Source organism: Bombus vosnesenskii, unplaced genomic scaffold, assembly GCF_011952255.1.
Source record: "Bombus vosnesenskii isolate JDL3184/JDL3185 unplaced genomic scaffold, Bvos_JDL3184-5_v1.1 scf7180000014621, whole genome shotgun sequence".
NCBI classification, from domain to species: domain Eukaryota; kingdom Metazoa; phylum Arthropoda; class Insecta; order Hymenoptera; family Apidae; genus Bombus; species Bombus vosnesenskii.
In genome coordinates this window covers 1,439,662-1,458,895 of record NW_022883555.1, presented here as the reverse complement: position 1 = coordinate 1,458,895, position 19,234 = coordinate 1,439,662, and the positions used below count along the sequence as shown (strand labels likewise).

The 19,234-nt window shown below is 34.1% G+C and overlaps 1 protein-coding gene and 1 long non-coding RNA gene across 2 annotated transcripts; one reads left to right on the top strand and one right to left on the bottom strand.

The window, feature by feature from the left end:
- Nucleotides 1–3,416: 3,416 nt before the first annotated feature.
- On the top strand, nucleotides 3,417–17,609 carry LOC117240380 (solute carrier family 46 member 3). Its single transcript, XM_033506395.1, has 6 exons — nucleotides 3,417–4,404; nucleotides 11,859–11,960; nucleotides 13,266–13,403; nucleotides 14,120–14,203; nucleotides 15,758–15,914; nucleotides 16,468–17,609. The coding sequence occupies exons 1-6, from the start codon at nucleotides 3,417–3,419 to the stop codon at nucleotides 16,652–16,654; spliced, it is 1,656 nt and encodes a 551-aa protein (XP_033362286.1). The 3' UTR covers nucleotides 16,655–17,609.
- On the bottom strand, nucleotides 3,993–19,218 carry LOC117240386. The gene is made up of 4 exons (XR_004494673.1): nucleotides 19,072–19,218; nucleotides 16,029–16,242; nucleotides 15,736–15,937; nucleotides 3,993–4,115 (listed from the first exon to the last, which is right to left on the bottom strand). It is a non-coding gene; the product is annotated as an uncharacterized LOC117240386 (long non-coding RNA).
- Between the last annotated feature and the right edge of the window lie 16 nt (nucleotides 19,219–19,234).

Here is a 19,234-nt window from a genome sequence, read left to right as displayed (position 1 = left end):
ATCTTTAGGAATGAATTTAGGAAATGTAGCTCTTTTGGCGTTGTTAATGGAACGATTTTATGCGTTCAAGAATATTTGGTTGCAATGATGAATAATAATATTAACGCAGACTATGTATAGATATATTTCAGTCAATTTTTGTATAAATTTTAATGATATATTTAAACTTTTCATTTAAAAGTTACATATCACCAAAAAATTAAGTAAAGAATTGTATCTTTTTACAAATTTACACAGAATTTTGCAAGAAAGACTAATCTACGTTAAACAACCGACGGTCTTATTAACCGACTTAAACGTGCAGGATGAAAGGAAAGAACGAGATGACCGGATTCCAGTTGGTCGCTCGATCATCGAGCCGGTCTGTTCCGAGATGAAGCGCGCGATGTCAGCGGACGTGCCGGAGAAACACGAAAACAACGGGTCTGTTACGACTCTGAATCGAATATTTTATAGCATTGCTTGAATTACGAGCATTACTCACTTGACGGCGTTATGACTATCGACTTAAGAGCCAGGGCCGTAACTTACACCTTTAATCCTGCCACGAGCCATTTTTACGTTTTTCAACCCTACAATTCCTATAAAACATCCCTTGAATATCTTATTTTAACTCTTTCGACCTAAACTTTTCTATTTTTCTTCCTTGCAGAAATTGATAATAACTAGACTGATAGTTTCAAAATTCGGACATGTAAGACTCGATAGCTTGAATAGGTTTATAGACATTGACTAGATCACGCTGAAATAAAAGAAAATCTTTTGTCAAACTACCATTGTCTCTCCAAACAAATTTCTAAAGTAATTTAGCAATTCATAAAGGAATCTCCAATTGTAGGTAGAAATAAAAACTTAGTGAGACATATGAACGATGGGATGAATAAAAATATTGTGAACGTATTAGAACATTAGAACTACCGGACTGCATTGTAACGTATATTGGATTAATTAAAAGTAAAGAGATCAGAAACACTCATTGGATATATATGCTCCATTAGGAAAGGATTAGATCATAGCGAATACTAAATCATTGTGTTGATAGTGAAACTCGATGAATATCTATGAAGCTGAGTGGAAAATGTTACAATTGCATTTTTTGTCCAGAAAACTAGATAAATTTCCAGATTTTTATGAGCACATATAGTAACGTATTTTAATATTTAGAAGCATAGACGTGTCTCTATTAGAATTCATGTATATCCAGTTTTCTTCCCAAAAGAGATATCGTCACTTATATTTGTGAGCTACTTATTCATTAGCGAATGGAGATATCACGGCAATGACCAAATTTCAACGAAAGCTCGATGGTCTAGAAAAATCTTGAGGCCATCGGGCAACGCGGGAACGAAGGAACGTAATTGCCAATTCGTCGCAATTGGTCGCCCAACAAAACGTGATTACGGGACCAGAAAGGTCCGGCGCGCATATCATCGTCGTTGAGTATATACCTACTTAATACAATCTTTGATTTATCGTTCTATATGGCCTCAGAAGGGTTAGGACACGGCCCTGCCTGAAATAGGATCTAGTCGTAGAAGACAAGACGGGCAGATATGATTATTTTATCAACAAATTGCTACATTTAAACGGCTCTTCGGTACTGCCCTATCGAGAGAAGTCGCACTCAACGGTACTCGCTATGTTTACGCGTATCTTCGACCACGATCAGAATAACAGGGTGCCTTTACATCCTTTCTAGCAGTTAGTAGGATAAATAGACGAAAAGCGACGAGTTGCTTTGGATTTTTATGAAATAGAGGAACCGTTGATTCGTTGAATCGTTCATCGTTGATAAAATTAACTCTTTCAAGATTGAATTCTTTTTTAAAAATTATTTTTTATTAATTATTGATAAGAGAAACACATCTTGGCGGATGGTTTTTTTAAAGAAGATCAATAATACATCAAAATTTGAGGTCAGTTTTATCGAAAATAAATATAATACATTTATCGTTTAGTTAATTAGTAATTTTTTAATTGTTGCGTCATCATTCGATATTTGTCAGGAGATTTAAGAAGGATTGCCTGCCCAAGGCAATATCAAGACAAGGTATGAATTTTGTGGAAGGATTTCTTACAACATACCGATTCTAAAAACGCTACTACATCAGGACTGGTTGTCCTCATACTTCTAACACATCGACATAATCTTAATAAAGATGAAAAAAGAACGTGATATTCGACGAGACAAACAAGAGTTTCGCGCTTGACCCACATTCATCTGACTCTAGTGAAACGTTCGGGACATATGAAAACAAACAGAAACAAATCGATGAATTAAAAACCTTACCTCTATACATAAATTATAATTCGTGCTAACGTAAGATATAAAAAAGAAAATGAAATCTCTATAAAATTTTGAAGAATCAAATCTCATATCTATAGACAAATTACAATTCCCGTTAATACATTACAGTATGATTACACGATGATTTCTTAAATCTTTCTGACGAAACAAAGTCTAAATTAGAAATTTCCTAAACCCTATAAAATCTCAATAGAATTTGTATTTTCTTAGCTAATTAAAATATTGTCTGTAATTTCAACAGAAATTTCTGTTGCCTACAATCTCTTATAAAATCTCAAAAACCCTCCGTTGCAATTGTAAAATTGAAAGGAACCCTCGTGCATCGACTCTAAAAGTTAACCTTGACCCGAAAAGCGTCCAAGAGCGGAACCGGAAGCGTGGACGTTAGCGCGTGGTTGTCGATCGTCGCAGAAACGATTCGCACCGACGACGTTTCATCGTGTTACGAGTGTTATATTCAGCTAGGTGGATGTACCCTCGGATGTACTCTCCCCGCACGTGGAGTAGGATCGTCGAAGAGTTTCAGAGGGGACAATATGGAGGGAACACGAGGTGGTGGAGGAACAGCACGGAGCAGGAGGTGGCCGAGAGGAAGAAGAAGGGAAAAGAGGTAACATGCGTATCGTAATGCACAATGGTGCATTAGCCAGGAGTAGACAGTTAGACGGTCTCTCCCGCGGACCGGTTGAAATCCAACCAACCGGTATATCAACGAATAAATACAATTTCGAAGAATACGTACACCTAAAATCGGTCCAGAGGTAATTAGTCAACGAAGAAGTATCGAAAAAGGAAGAATCGTTCAATTGAACTAATTATCAGACGATGTGAATAATTGAGAAAATCTACCATATTAAAATCCGTGGAGAACGGTTGAATATTTGGTACCAGTCAAGACTGTATCTTCGCATCCATCCGCATGATTTTAATTATCTTCGAAAATTCTTGGAAGTTTCACTCAACACCAAGGATCTGCATTGGAAAACAGTTATCAAAAATTTGGAGCAAAGCGAGTTATATGACGCAGACTCTACAAGGAACGTAGCACACCACGAAGAATACTTCAGTACCATTGACATAGCTCAGTCTGCCCTTATTTATTAAGGAAATGGCTGACACGAATAATTCATCGACAATGGAGAAGAAACGTGGTGACACCACTGGAAACCAGGTAGTATCTGACAAAGCATTGGTCTGGAAGTCCATGACATTGCGCCAGAAATGGTCTTACTTCACCAGTAATATCACCGTGGAGCCTATGATCGCCTGCTACGTGATACCCTGTATGCTAGCTTCTCTGGCCACGCAGAATCTCAGCTTGGAAAAAGCGTGTAGAGTGAATCTGGCTTATCCTGACGAAGTCTGCACAGCATTGGCTAGAAGGAACACGACTGGTTATGAGATGGAAGAAACTGCTGTTCAACAACTGGTTGCTGGCATGCAGACATGGAAAACAGCTTTGTCTAGCGGTTTACCTACCATCTTGATCCTCTTCATGGGTGCCTGGAGCGATCGTACAGGATTGAGGAAGCCGTGTATGCTTCTACCTATCATTGGTGAATTTTTAAGCAGCGTTAGTATGTTGTTGTGCACCTACTTCTTTCACGAGGTTCCTATGGAAGCCACAGGTATCTTCGAAGCACTTTGGCCAGCGTTAACGGGAGGCTGGTTCACCATGTTCATGGGTGTTTTCAGTTATATCGCGGATATCACGTCGGTAGAGTCCAGGACGCTTCGAATTGGTGCTGCAAATGTTTTCTTGTCGCTTGGTGTACCGATCGGAATGGCATTGTCCGGAATACTGTATCTGAAAATTGGATTTTATGGTGTATTCGGTATTTCGACCGTGTGTTACGTGTTGAGCTTCATTTATGGGTTAGTGGTGATTAAGGAGCCACCTAAACCCCATTTGTTGCAAAAGGCGGAAAAAACGGAGACGAAGAAGATGACCGTGTGCGCATCGATCTTGGACTTCTTCGCGTTTAAGCATATTGAAGAGACCTTTCGTGTTGCTTTTAAACAGGGTAGAAATAATCGGCAGAAAAGGGTGTTGGTGCTTATGGTCATCGTTATGGTTGTGATTGGTCCACTTTACGGTAAGATTTTTATTTATTTTCTTCTTACTACTAATAGATCGTGAGAGTAGAACTAAAATAGGAATTTGTACCTATTTTAAATTCTTATGGGTACTTGGCACTTTACTTTGGGTATTTCCAAAGTATAATTGAATACTTTCGCATTTTGTGTGAATGCATGAAATGCATGAAATCTATAAATCTAATTATTAGACTTTTACTTTTGCGGAAGTAAAATTTCTTCCTTAAATCTGCACGATAAGAATTTCTACTTTGATGAAAGTATTAGACGTTTGACGTAACAATTATTTGTTCGATGTGATAGGAAGGTTGCTAGTTCGTATCGTAAGTTTGGCAAGGGATGAAAGCCAGAAATTTTGAAATTTATAAGAATTTCTTAACTCGTTATCTCGAAAGTTACACAAAAATTTGATCGAATTGATCCAGAACGGCGGAGCGTAAACTAGTTTAGCTAGTTTTCTAAATTTCATTAACAAAAACATATTCCAACCCTTGCATCTGATACGTTCGTAATTACACTTTCCTTTCTCTCTTGTGGTCTGTGGCCTGTGTGTATATGTAGCGATCACTCTGTTATGTATCTAAGTCTACTCTACGTTTACCCTTTGCACCATAATACTCAGAGGTAGATCGTTCTTATCTAATACAATTATATGTTGAATCGAAAAGTCTCGTTTTAATCAGCTCCTGAAAATCTCCAAATAACGTTGTAAATATTTTAATCTAATGCGTAAGTCTCCTTGAGTCTATTGTATTTTTTGATCGAATGATTATCGAGAGAAAGACATTGAAATAAATCACTGAGAATTTGCCTACAAATCAAAATTAAATTTACAAAGATTCACGATCCGGATATTAGTTACTACTACAATATTTACAATTTTATTCGAAGATTGTTTACAAACCTGATAAATTCGCGCGTCATCAAACAAATACTTGTCCTTCGCTAAACGTCTCTTTCCAGCAACTTTCACGATTTCCATATCGAAGAAGTTTCACACGTCCAATCAAACATTCAGAGATCTCCTGTTCATCAACTCTTGTATCGAAGCCTGTATCGGACGAGTGAAAGTAGGAAAAGTTTCGCATAACTCTCGTTAATCTCGCTAGTATTATTGCGGTAACCAACAGAAGTTTCCAAAGGTAATTGCAACATTTAGGCCACTAGAAACAGCGGAAACTGCTAGGTACGGTATAAAAATGATAAAATCGGGGTTTTCGAGGTAGAACGAGATAGAGATAGATGTAATGAGCTGTAATTATCGACAGCAAGTAGATGGATGTAGTCCGTGTTATGTGTTTCCAATAGTTTCTACATATATTCCATACGATGAGCGGAGATACGCACGTAACATGAAAATTGCGATAGACCGCGCAGGGGCGCTAGTGAAAGTGTAATTAATTGTCCTGTTCTTTGACGATCCTAACAAATGTCCTTGTAACGTCGTAATTATTGTTTTTTTATAGGATGTTCATTCGACTTTTACTCTTCGACAGATCTTTCGATAAGGAAATTCTTCTGTGAATTCTTCTTATTCCATAAAAATGACCATCTTCATCTTTTTCCTGCTTTTAAATAAGAATATCTAAATAAGCATACGCGTATCTAGTTCTCAATTGCAATCTTGTAATATCTATGTTAAATTTGTTTCTATATATCGTCCATGTATATATATTTCCCCATTGAACTTATCTTTTCCCCATAATTTAAATACAAATATCTCGAACGAACGTTAATACACATCTTTGCCGTATCTGGACGATAATTATCTCATTAATCCAATAAAAATGTAGCTTAATTTAACCAATATTAAATTTACCGTGATTATCTCTTTTATCAATTACTTTTTTGATCGGAACAATGAGTGAACTTAGTGTCCCCATTTTCTCCGAATGGTTACGATGCTAATCTCGAACGACAATACGGTTCCATCCGTCAATTACGGATTATTAGCGCATCACGAATTCGTATTGCAACAGGGAATTCAAGGCGAGCGTCCTTGTCATAATTTAATTAGACCGCTAATACGCCGGACATTATAATGTTTCGTTGCGTCTTTATTCGTCTTGCTAAGAGCACTGGGTAATCATGCTGCTTATAACAATTTCGTGTAATGGCCTTCTTCCTGATTTTGAAAGGCCAACAATTAGACGTCCGTGCATATTCCTATGGTTTCTGTTTGTCTTCCTTGCGATATTGTCCTCAGTTTGACATTACAAAAGGAAGATTAACAAATTTATGTTTCTAAAATGACAAAAAAGAATCGCAGATAAAGATTTTATCGATAGGAAATCTTGTTCAGTTGTCGAGAGAACTTGGTCGAATTTCGAATTTGTGTCTTGATGTGTCTCACATGTTTGAAATATAATAAACTAGCCTGCAAAGTTTAGAAGTACAATATTTATTCTTACATCGCAGATTTTTATACGAATTTATATTTTTATGAAAACGATTAAAGAGAGGGAACTTAAGCAGAGATTTACGTATCTATATGCATTCTGTGTATTTTTAGATTTTACGTAAATTCGTAAAAATCCGCGATCCGTCTATTATATATTATTTCAACTTATGGAAATGTAATAAACAATGATTCTCGCTCTAGAAATACGAGATTAAAGAATTGGTACGACAAGTGATCTATCGACACGTCAATTACAGAAGGTACATTAATATCAATTATCCGAAACATTGTATAATTGGACCGTGCAATTGACGTAAGCTAATTCATTAATCATCAGTGTTCAATTCGATCGAGTTCAAGTGTACTACCTTTCGACATTGGTTCGCACATGAACGCGTTATCGATCAAAGAAAACCATCAACAAACCTTCTTCACGGTATTAATTGCAATTACCTATCGACAGGAACGGCTACCGAAGGACGAGAGAATGGAAACGATAACCGATACTTAGATATTTTTGTAATTTGTTGCTGTAACACAAATCCACGTTTGTTTCAAAGAAATCCCTACTGAAATTACACGACGTTCTAATACCTCTCTATAAGTATATTTCATCGTCTTTTAAGAAATTTTTTATAAACTAATGGAACGTTTGAATCTTTCATTAAAAATACCGAAGAAATCAATTATTTTAATTAACGTATTAAAATCTCCACAGCACTAAGAAATATTACACTTATAAAGAAGAAGAGAGGGGAATCTATTTCTTCAATTTTTACAACGAAACATTTAAATATTTAATTAACGCGTGAAAATGAAACGGAGAAATAAAGAGGAGGAGGGAAGAAAATAGAAGTAAGATACGAGACCGTAGATATAAAAAGCGAGACAATAAAGACAGTGGCCTGAAATTTATGACCGGTAGTGCGTCTGCGAAGTCAACATACCTATTAGAACTAGATTCTATACGCACGTATGCTAATGCGGTCTGATGGCCTAAGTAGCTTGATGTAATTTCAGATCTTTGACCGTCGGAAATCGGTCTAATCTTGATGGTTTGAAGGGTTATAGTAACTTCTATGATATAACGAGATAGGAAAATCGGTCATGTGTCAAAGTATATATATTATAAAGAGAAGAAGAAAATTGATAGAAATCTTAGGAGTCTTCTTGATAGAAAAATCTAGTTTTTTATTATATAAATTTTCTTTCCCATATCTCTTTGCGATATATTTTCTTTTCAACAATACATTTATTTTCTTTTTTTTTTTATGCCTTGCGTTGTTTTGTCTATCATATCCTCTATCTTCTAAGGTTATCGCCTTATTACCCTTTTTTATTGCTAAAATTTCTTTTCACGTCCTTATTTAATCACTATTGATCGTAATTGCTTGATTCATTAACGAATAAATGAATTAAATTAGAAACGAAATATAGTACGAAGCAATCTTAGCTCTCTGAGCTTCATTATATCGAAACACAAAGTAAATTCCTACATACATTTCCCTTTTAAATTTCAATGCAACATCGATCGATGTCTTCACTTTGCGTTTTGATTTATAACTTCCATATCCTAGGCGCTACTATACTACATTATACTATCGTACAACGAGATTCATATCTTGGATCGTTTCACATTTGATTTATCTCAGTTAGATCGAAAGATGAGAGATAAAGTTCGGACGAGTTAATTGAAAACTATATTTTATTTAGATTCTCTGCTATCAAAGTTTTTGATTTTGTAATAACATTTAGTAAGGAGATCGACAAGGTGCGATCGTGCAAGAATTTAGAATCAATCATTTCTTGACACTCCGCAATTATACGGTAACTGGCATTTTTTCTTTGGCCACAGAACATTTTTCATAATTATTTTAGCGTTAGAACTTGGATTTAATTTCTTTGCCGTTTATGATAATTTCCGAGCAATTTTCAACATTCCTTACGGTCTTCAAATGTGATCCTCGAATTAAATGAAATTACACAAGTCGGTACACAAATCGCGCTGTAGTCTGCATGCAAATTAGATCGACGACAATAAGATAATTGACGAGTTTCGTGGAAAGGAACGTGACCAATTTTGTACCAACTTCTTTTCGTCGACTTTTTCTTTTTCGTGCCAATTATTTCTAAATCGTATTGAGAAATTAGTGTTGCAATTTTTAGAGGTAACGGAATTCTTCTCTGTACGGGAAATGTTCATTCCTGGTATTTATATTCTTCATCATTTCGCTCGATTAATTTTTTCAAAAACCAGATAGACATGCCGATCTTCTCCCCTTTCTTCTTTTTATAGTTCAGTTAAAATGTTTGTTTCAAGCGACGAAGAATTATATTTAACAAAACTGTTTCAATGAGAAATTACCAGCATGACGAGCTGTTGAAAACCCAACATTATTGTTTTAATCGCTTATGCTATGATTAAAACAATTACACCGAACTCATATCTAAGTCTAATTATACTGTGCGAAATGAATTTCCAAAGGATGAAGAATTCAAGAAAAACCAGCGTTTATCCAGTAACATAAAATTTGAGAGATGAATCGATCGATAAAAACACAATCGTGGAATTGTCTCTGACATTCTGAAGGAATGTTCGTGAGAAAAGCAAAGCAATGATGTGATAATAGCCTAAACTCGACGGAAACGATTAACTCGACAGCCTGATGAACGAACTTGTTGTGTAACGCCGTGTATATCCTTATGTAATACAGCTTAATAACGCGTCGAAATCATTCGGAATAACTTTTGATTGTGTTTATAGCTTCTCAAGCCACCCGAAGGTTCAACTACTATTAAGTTATTCCAGTTACCTCTGTGAAAGATCAACGATCCGAAACAGTAAATGATGTAAATTCCAGGAATGGAGATTTTCAGAATCAAAGGAAGTTAAAATAAGAAGTGAAATAAATAGATTGTTGCAGCTAAAAATTCGAAGAAATTATTCCAACATTTGCAGGCTGGAATTTATTTACCTACTTTTCTACTTAAAAAACATAACTCTTTTTCTTCCAATATTCGTATCGTCCATCGCATAAAATTCTGCAATTTTTATCGATCATTAATCGTTCGTAATTTCGTTTTTAAACGCTTCCTGTCGATAGAGATTTGCATGCATTCATATACAATGGGATTATGAGTAAAGGAAGTCCGGAGAATAAATAAGTAGATAGGAAAAAGTAAATTTCGTAATGGCCATTGAAGATGGAAAGGATAAAGTCAGCATTTTTAAGTGCTTCCTCCAGCAGGCGATATTTTTCAAAATGTCAGAGACAATTGACGAAACACGCGTAATTATGTTTTCAGTTCTTCGCTCAATCATGGTATGATGTTGAAGATTTCATTATTATCGTCGACGTGATCTGACTGAATTTTACATGTATCGGGTTGACAACTAAATGATCGCGGATTTTGTCATTAGATGGTAATGCCTTAGTTGCTAATCCAATATTATGTCAGAGTGTCACAACTCTGACTCATGACTCTTTTTTGAGTCATGACCCCTATTTATTCATAATATCCGAATAAAATGACAGCTAAAATCCTATCCGACATAAAATCGTAGAATCGTAGAAATTATTCAGGTAACAAAGACCAACAACCCAACAACTCGTCAACTTATCGATTCATTAATGTTATCTAAGTTAGTAAGTTATAACTCTAGGCAAGTTAAATATATAATTGCGTTGATATGCAAAAGTGTTGGATGAGGAAGATTTCTCGCATCTTGTTCCAGAATTGATATCAAACAGAATTCCAAGTAATGTTCAGTTTAAGAACATAATAAGCGAAAGAAGATAATACAACGAATAGACGCCGTTATACAAGTTACAAGATGTTAGATAAAATTTGGTAAAATATCATTTTCTAGAGTATAAAGTGAGAAATCTATCTGATTGGAAACCTCTGCACGCTATTGTATACGTATCGCAATATTCTATCGAAGAAGAGACGCCAATGGTGGTTGATCCTTTCGTGGATCAATTCTCGAAGGCAATAATTTATTCAACTGTAAAAAGTGACAGGCATAACGGGCATAACTTTTTGCTTGTTCCAACGCCTAACCTTAAGCGGCCTTCCGCGTGTCATTTTCAACTTCGAGGCCCATTACGTACAGTGGAACGATGAAGCAACATTGCAGAGATAGCAGCGAACGCGAGCTGCCAATTCTGAAAAACGTTTTGACCATGATCTTTCATGCTGTGCAAGCGGAATCGTTCCACCTACATTGAATTTAGAACATTGTAACCCGTGGTTCGCGAAGTTACAACACGTACGGGATGATTGTAGTTTAGAGTAAATTAAATTATCGTTCTTGTTATTCAGAATTCAAACTTATTTAACCCTTTCGCACGCTCGTATACAGAATATATTGTACCTTCGTAAATTCTTAATTAAATAAACGATAAACGTATTTGTTTTAGCTAAAATAGATCTCAAATTTCAATACGTGTCTTCTTTATAGAACCGTTCGAAAATATGCCTTCCTATTATTAATAATTAAGTATTAACATTAATCTTACCAGACCCGGTCAAATGATCGGCTTCAAAATTTAATTTAAAATTGTACATTCGTTGTTATTGCTTTTGTTCATCAAACTTTATGTAAATTCTTATATTATATTATCTGATTAATCAATTTCCCAATTATCGTTAATATAACAATTTACATGAAGTTAAAGGAATAAAAGGAATAACAATGAATGTAGAATTTTAAATTAAATTTTGAAACCGATCATTTGACTGAGTTTGGTGAAGTTAATAATGAATACTAATAATTCATAGGCTAAGAAAAATTTTATCTCAAACTTTGCAGGGTCAACCCTGCAATAGTGTTCTTTTATTGTTAACAAAATTCTTTCTTGTTCTCCTTAAAATCTAACAGATTCAAACGAAATTAAAGGAAGAGTAAAACTGAGATATAACAATAAGATCGAGGTAGAGCTATGGACACTATTATTCAATTTATTCTATTCTTTTAGATTTTTAATTCGCTAAGAGGTACGAAATAAGTGAAAATCGAAGATCTAAAACGGATAATTATTGTTATAGGTGAAATGGCAGTGATGTATCTTTACATGAGATACAGGTACCACTGGAACGAAGTTATGTTCAGCATGTTCACCACGTTCGCCATGGTGACGAATTTAATCGGTGAGTAAATATTCGAGAATCGCCGTAACTCATGATGATTCATCGATAGTATATCAATACGTTATCGCGTATTTATGAGTAAACTTGATAACTGTCCATGTCAATTATCAATTACTCTAAGTAAAGGAGAATTTTTTGTTCGCTAGAGTTGATAATAATTGATAAAAAGATTAATATCTGAGAATCGAATATATTAAGGTCGAATATGAAGACAATGTAAGGAAGATAACAATTCCTCCGACAATTTCCAGAATAACATTTAATACCCTATTATTATCGTAGATACACGTGATTACTAATGAAAGAAGCAAAAAATGCTATTTAAGATTGGAGGAAACACGTGAATGAATAAAACTCGAGGAACTAACGATCGTCTGGAATACCTTACACGCTCGAAGCTGCATTTTAATAAAATACAATCCCACGCAGAAAACATGTTGTTACGAGTGTAATCATATTTCTTGCAAAAATAGAATCTTTTTCGGCGATAACTGCCTCTCAAATAGAAGTATCTTTCGCGAAAAAAAATTGTTTCTAAGGACACATATTCCTAAAAGATATCTTCCAGTAGAAAATTTTTCCAATAAGATCGATTTTACAAGGAAATACTCTTCTAATGTAATCTTTACTGTCTTGATTTTTCTTTCCTCTATTTAAATAATTTTAATAATTTTAATAATTTTGGTAGATTAAAATTCGTTCACTATTCAATTATGGTACTTTTATACTTTTTTACTGCACTTTTTCTAAACGTTTTCTCCCTCTTTCTTTCTTTTTTTTTTTTAAGACCTTGACGAATTCACGTGAAACTCGTACGTCACTCTTTTCGGCCTATTCTATCCATGAAAGCAACGGAAATCGATTATATAATAGGTTGCTCTGTTACGAAACGAAATCGTTGGCCATCGTTTTCAAGTAAATCACAAAAACCTCGAAACCCATAGCTATGAGGCTGAAACGTGAATTAATGAACGGAGTTGCCTTTTGTATTTTACTGCCTTTTTATATTAAACTTATAATTATTTAAAAATAAAAAGAAACTAGTTTTACATATTTTTGCAGTCATTTGCTTTCTTCATAACTGAACAGCTATCGTACGATCATTAAACCTTGCAATATTCTCATTGACAGAAACCGAAAGATGCAAAAATTGTACTTGTGTCAAGTAAAATTGTTATCAATCAACTAAGCATTCTCAATCATTCTGCTAGAGGCTTGGATGATGGTGAAAGGAGTGATTTTAACTTCTTCACAGTACTTATCATGTTAATCACTTTTCAAGAGTGAAATTATTTTTATTTATAGGAACCGCGGTATCTGTCGGTGTGTTCAGTCACATTTTAAAAATCGACGATGCTATAGTCGGGATTATGAGCTCCATGAGCAAGATCTTGGCTGGTTTCGTCTATGCATTTGCAATCACGGACTGGATGATTTATTTAGGTAAATGTTCACATAAATGTTAAATCAAACGAACATCTCGAACATTAACGCATTACCAGTAGCATGAAGTATATTTTATTAAACTCTTTTGAAAATACATATTTCTAAGATAAGAATCTGTGAAAATTATTAACGTGAAAATTGAATACAAATGGAATAATATTAAAGAGTAACAGTTCTCTCTTTGAAACGGTGCGAAAATATTATTATACGAAAAAAATTATAAATATACATAATACATACATAAAAAAATATTACTATACGAACTTAATAGTACTATTTTTCGTTTGAGGCTTTGTTTTCGAGAAAATCGACTTTGAATTTTTGCTCGGTATCTCACTGTAGATCGTTGTCTCGATGGAAAAATTAAAAAAAAAAAACATTTTTATTCTATATTTTCGACTTCTTTTTTCGCGTAGAATCACGTAGAATTCCCTTTCCGCTTGTACCACCAGTTACCAACCACCCTGTATATCTGTATATATAGTATAATAATATATAAGTAATATTAATAATAGTATATAACAATATTATTCTACCGATCTTTTTTGCAATACTTTACTTTCAATGAATTGTAATTTTTCAAATGTTGTCAAATTCATTATAAATTCTACAGTGAAAGATGGCACATTTACCTACACAAATTGATAATGCGTTAAGTTCCAAGAAAGGGAATCAATAAGGTAAAATATCTTTTTCGTACATCCTTGTTTCAGCGGCTATCGTCGAGATCGTGAATGGTACATCTTTCATAGCGATGCGATCGATAGCATCTAAACTCGTATCTACAAGTGAACTCGGTAAGTGAATACAGATTTATTACCTTGGCATAGCAGACTGACATTGAAACAAATGCGTCTTTTTTTTTTGTAAGATCGGAAAAACATGTAGCAGGTACCGTTACGTGAACGTTATGATACAAGTGTTAAAAATATTCCTTTATATAATTTGTAAAACATCTATGCTCAATTTACATAAGGCCTTTGTAAAGTTGGAATAAATTAGGCACGTAACGGAAGCATATTACGCAGGTATGACAGAAATACATGTATCACGAACTTGGCATTATACAAGTTTGATAAAACATGAAAACGGCGATGGAATAATAGATATTTCTAATAGATAATCCTAAAGAATAGATCGTATTCTTTAGGAACTCGATCAGAGCATCCTATACCAAAATATTCCATACAACTAAGGACAAACATATAGTTATAAAATGATAGACAATAGAAAAAGAAATGTCATTTTTAAATCACAAATATAAAAGTTTGAAATAGTATATAACATAGCGTACGCTCTAATATCTTCTATTTTCGAAGATGTCAAGTCATCTAATTTCAAAGATCTCGCTTGTAATTCCAAGAATTTTAAATCACCTTAAATTACAAAAATTATAAATCACTTATAATCTCAATAATTCCAAATTATCTCTCCATTTTATTTTAAAAAATGAGACATTCGTTTGTTGAGTAGAAATCTCTACCGTTCTAAAGCTATGACCTGGTCTCATTGCATGAAATACCTTGTATATGTAATGAAACGTACGTATTTGCACTTAAATACGCGAAACATGACACCATGAATTAGAAACTATATAAACTGGTCCAGCGTGATATAGCGGCCTTCGTTCTAATCGGATCATTTTAAGACTTCTTTTTACCTTCGTACATTTTCTTAGAACTGCGTAAATAGGATAATCTTGTTTCATCGTATCTTCGTGTCAAATCGACACCGTTTTTAAGCAATTTTCCACGGGTTTTCCTTTCAGCTGGAATAACGTCTAACAACGTTTTCCTGTCTAGCTAACAATCCAACTATTCTCGAGATCATCTTTCTTCCTGTTTTTTCTAATACCGGTATTTTATCTCATATACTAAGATGTTATCTTAATCATTTATATTAAGACTTAACCAGTATCATGAGTCATATATGGCAAACATAAGAATTTCAGTTGAATTACTCAATTTTAGCGTACTTTATATTCTTTTATACTTTTAAGCTTTTAGACTTTATATTCATTTCGTTTTAGTCTATTTTAGTATGATCTAATAATGTTAAATTATATTAACTTAAAGTAATATAATCACAATATTATGATCTTACGATACTATTAAAGATTTTACCCTTTATATTCCATTGGTGCCATTTTAGCGATATTCGTAATGTGCAAATTGATTTTCTTCGTTATTTGGTTTTAGAAGAAAAGTATTAACAAAGAAGTATAAATAAAAATTTCAAAGGGCTCCGCTACAGAAGAATGTTTGGAGTACACAAGATTATGCATAGAAGCGAAGAAAACTGTGTATATTGATTAAATAACGACGTGTACCTGAATTTTCGTTGATTTGCAGGCAAGGTGAATTCGTTGCTTGGTGTCTGCGAATCTCTGATGCCTCTCATCTATGGGCCTATGTACAGTTCCATTTACGCTGCAACCATGAAAACGTTTCCAGGGACGTTCTTCATTGTCGGCGCCTGCATGACCATGCCAGCCGTCGTCGCGTTCTTGTAAGTTCTACCGGTTGCAAGTCCTCCATATCATAGATATTCAGAATGTGAGTCGTGAGCTAATTTTGAATAGGTCGCGTTAATATTATATATTAAAACATGAGAGTAACTTACATGTTCATTAGGAGAGCTTCACTCATGGAAAATCATCAGATGAACAATTCAAAGTCGATTCAGTTAAATACCACATTAGTATTGCTACTTCCGTCTAGTTTCTTTCAGCTCGTAGATCATCTCTCGACGGCAATTATATCTCGTGTAATCTTCGAGTGTGTCGTGAAAAATTACCATTTTCGAAAGTGCTCCATTCGAGACATCCTCATGGTCACTAAATAAATAATTTTATAGAAGTATCAGTTAGTAAAGGAAGAGAAAAATAATAAAAGATAATAAAAGAGGAGGAAATATTACGAACATTTTTTCTAGATTTGCTCACTAATATAATGTACAATTACTAATTACTTTAATTATACGTTTTAAAAATAGATTGATTAATTGTCGTCTTTGATAAGACAGGAAGTTAGAGAGCTAACATGAATTTTTTTATGGACAGCTGGTTATACACGGAGCACAGGAAAGATCGTCAATTGCTGGAGCAAGAGAAGAAAGCGAAGAGCAAGGAAGGACCAGAAGAGAACGACTCGAAAACTATGAAATGGCAAGTCGTTGGCGAGAAAAAGCCAGAAGTTCCTACGATGAACGGTGTCGCAAATACAGCTTTCGAATCTGACCATTTATAACACAGAACTTACTATGGAAAATATCCCATTGAATATACATAATATGTATATTTCGTACATCGTTAAGAAAACAAATTTTTCAGTTATACTGAAATAACTTCTACATATAACTAACTTACACCGAAAGAAATTTTTCATTTAACGTACAAAATGCTATTAAGGTATGAGAAAAGATCCGGAATATAACCTTATTATTGCGTTTACGCGGTAAATCTGAAATAAAGACAAGACGGAAAAGATGAGAAAGAGAAACCAAAATCTTAATAACAAACGAAGTTATCCACTTACTCGACATGGAAAGCGCGTTTTAAATAAAGGATAACTTTATTTATTCAATCAGAAATACAAAATGCAAATAGGGAATGTAAATGTTGGTATTCATGATCTTTTCAGTCGATCTTGCCGATCGATAATTCAAAACTGTTATCCTTTATTTCAAACCCTAGTACAAACAGTCTCCGGTACTTAATAAATAAATGGTTAACAATAGACAATGTAGAACAGACATGTGTCTGTTCATGTGTATCAGTATTACAAATGCTACTTGTGTGTACTATTTCCAAACTACCAATATTGAATGAAAATACGAATACGATAGAGAAATTTAAAAAAGACAAGAGATTATACTTACAAAATGTAATGTAACTCTTGGACAAACCGAGACATGAGTTTCATCTTGTGTTCGATATTCTTAAATCGATGTAAGTCTCATACTCGCGAAGAGAAACCAACAAGATATCATATATATGTATCGTTTCTTTTATTTTTCTGTAGATCATGCATTTTACGAGAAAGTACGTCACGTGAACAAAATCGATCTGTTGTACGTTTTTATCAAAATAGTATTTATGTTAAGGTACTGCATCATTCACGTACATACGTGTATTATAGTTTATTATGTGATATAGTACGATAGTTTTATATTTAGAAAATAAAAATGGAGTTTACAGAAAAAACCACATGCTGTTTTGATTATTACTGCTAATGATGACGAATAAAGAAGTCGAGCGTAAACTTCAAATTAAAAAGGACACTTGATTAATTTATATGATAAAATTCAATTAAAAATAATGTCATATTAAAACTTAGTTCCAATTTTAACCATTGCAAATGTTCTACCATTGACAAAGAACAGGATAGATGTGACATTAAATGAAGCTTCGTATCTAACGTTCTGAAATACCGACCTCGAAAAAAGTCAGAGTGTTTCTCACGCCCTCTACAATTTATAACATCGTGTCGCATCGCGACGATTATAATTAGTCCGTTTATTCAAACAAAACTTTAATCAGTGGTCGATTAAAGAAACTTCTCTGACTTTATTCTTAATGGGAACACCTTAAAACTCATAAATAAATAAACTTCTGGTCATTAGATTCATTTATCTGAACTATTATATGAACGAGAAATCGTAAGTAGTAAGGATATAAGTATTTGTCATATGACAGATTTAAATAAACTGAATTCTTCTGTATATTAAATACAAATTACAGACGTTGTTAAATAAAATAATGTAAGTAATCAAATTAATAATTAAACGAAAACAATACTTTAACATAGTTCTATAATAGAAAGTAAAACAGAATGGTGTGCGTGAAAATATTAAATTCATATATTTAATAATTAATTGCTGGACAACGGTATATACCTAGAATTAAGTTAAGAAAATTGATAAATTGTTATAAAATACTACGATGGGTTAGAAAAATAAAAAATCTTGTAGAAGAATTTGGAAAACTATAATTATTACAAACTGAAGTATTATATAAATTCTTTTCCCTTTGGAACACGTGAAACGGAAACGAAAAATTTCTTCTCTCTTGGGCCTCTCGCTTACATGGAACAAATTGTTCTCGCGGTTTATCGGTTCGCGATTGCTCAATTCCTTTGAATAATTGCGTATCCCGGACGCGCGTGAGCCAACGTGTATTTGATAATTCCTTGTATTCATAAGTCGTTTCAAGGACACCTTTGTCTTGGTCACTGGTCGAGGACTACTCGCTGCTCATGTCCAGTCGCGGAAATTATTATCGCGCCGATGGCGCTTGCAGAGTCTAAAGGATTGCGGCCCTGCCCGATTGGTACTTCGGATCGGGTTGGAACCTATAATTTGATGTTCTTCGTAACATTAGTCAGTAGTTCCCCCCATAGGAAGTAGACCTCACTAGTTCAATTAGGACAAGTTCTTCGTAATCCTGTTCAGTGGGGATCCACTATTCCTGTGTCTTATGTCTGTGCTTATATCTCGTCTATGGTCTTATTACCGGAGATATAAAGATAGAGCACATGAGTCATATGTTAATGTGTAAGTGGATGCGATAGGAGAATAGAAAAAGAACGCTACATAGAGGTGTCTTCTGCCTTGTCTAATCAGACATGCACACTGACGCTAGTTCGTTGATCGATGTTATACTTACACATTTGCTATATCGCTTTTTCAGCTCGCTAACGCACTCTGTCTTTACATCTCTATAGTCACTACTATACTCAATCGGTAATGTCGTATGTGACACGAAAATGATAAAGACGTTATATGACCAAAACATAAGACGTGAAAAAGCGTTATCTATCAAGTCTAGC

Coding starts and splice junctions, on each gene's coding strand:
- LOC117240380 (XM_033506395.1), top strand. CDS start 3,417: ATGGCTGACACGAATAATTCATCGACAATGGAGAAGAAACGTGGTGAC. Junction 4,405..11,858: donor TGTGATTGGTCCACTTTACG/GTAAGATTTTTA, acceptor TTATTGTTATAG/GTGAAATGGCAGTGATGTAT. Junction 11,961..13,265: donor CATGGTGACGAATTTAATCG/GTGAGTAAATAT, acceptor TTTTATTTATAG/GAACCGCGGTATCTGTCGGT.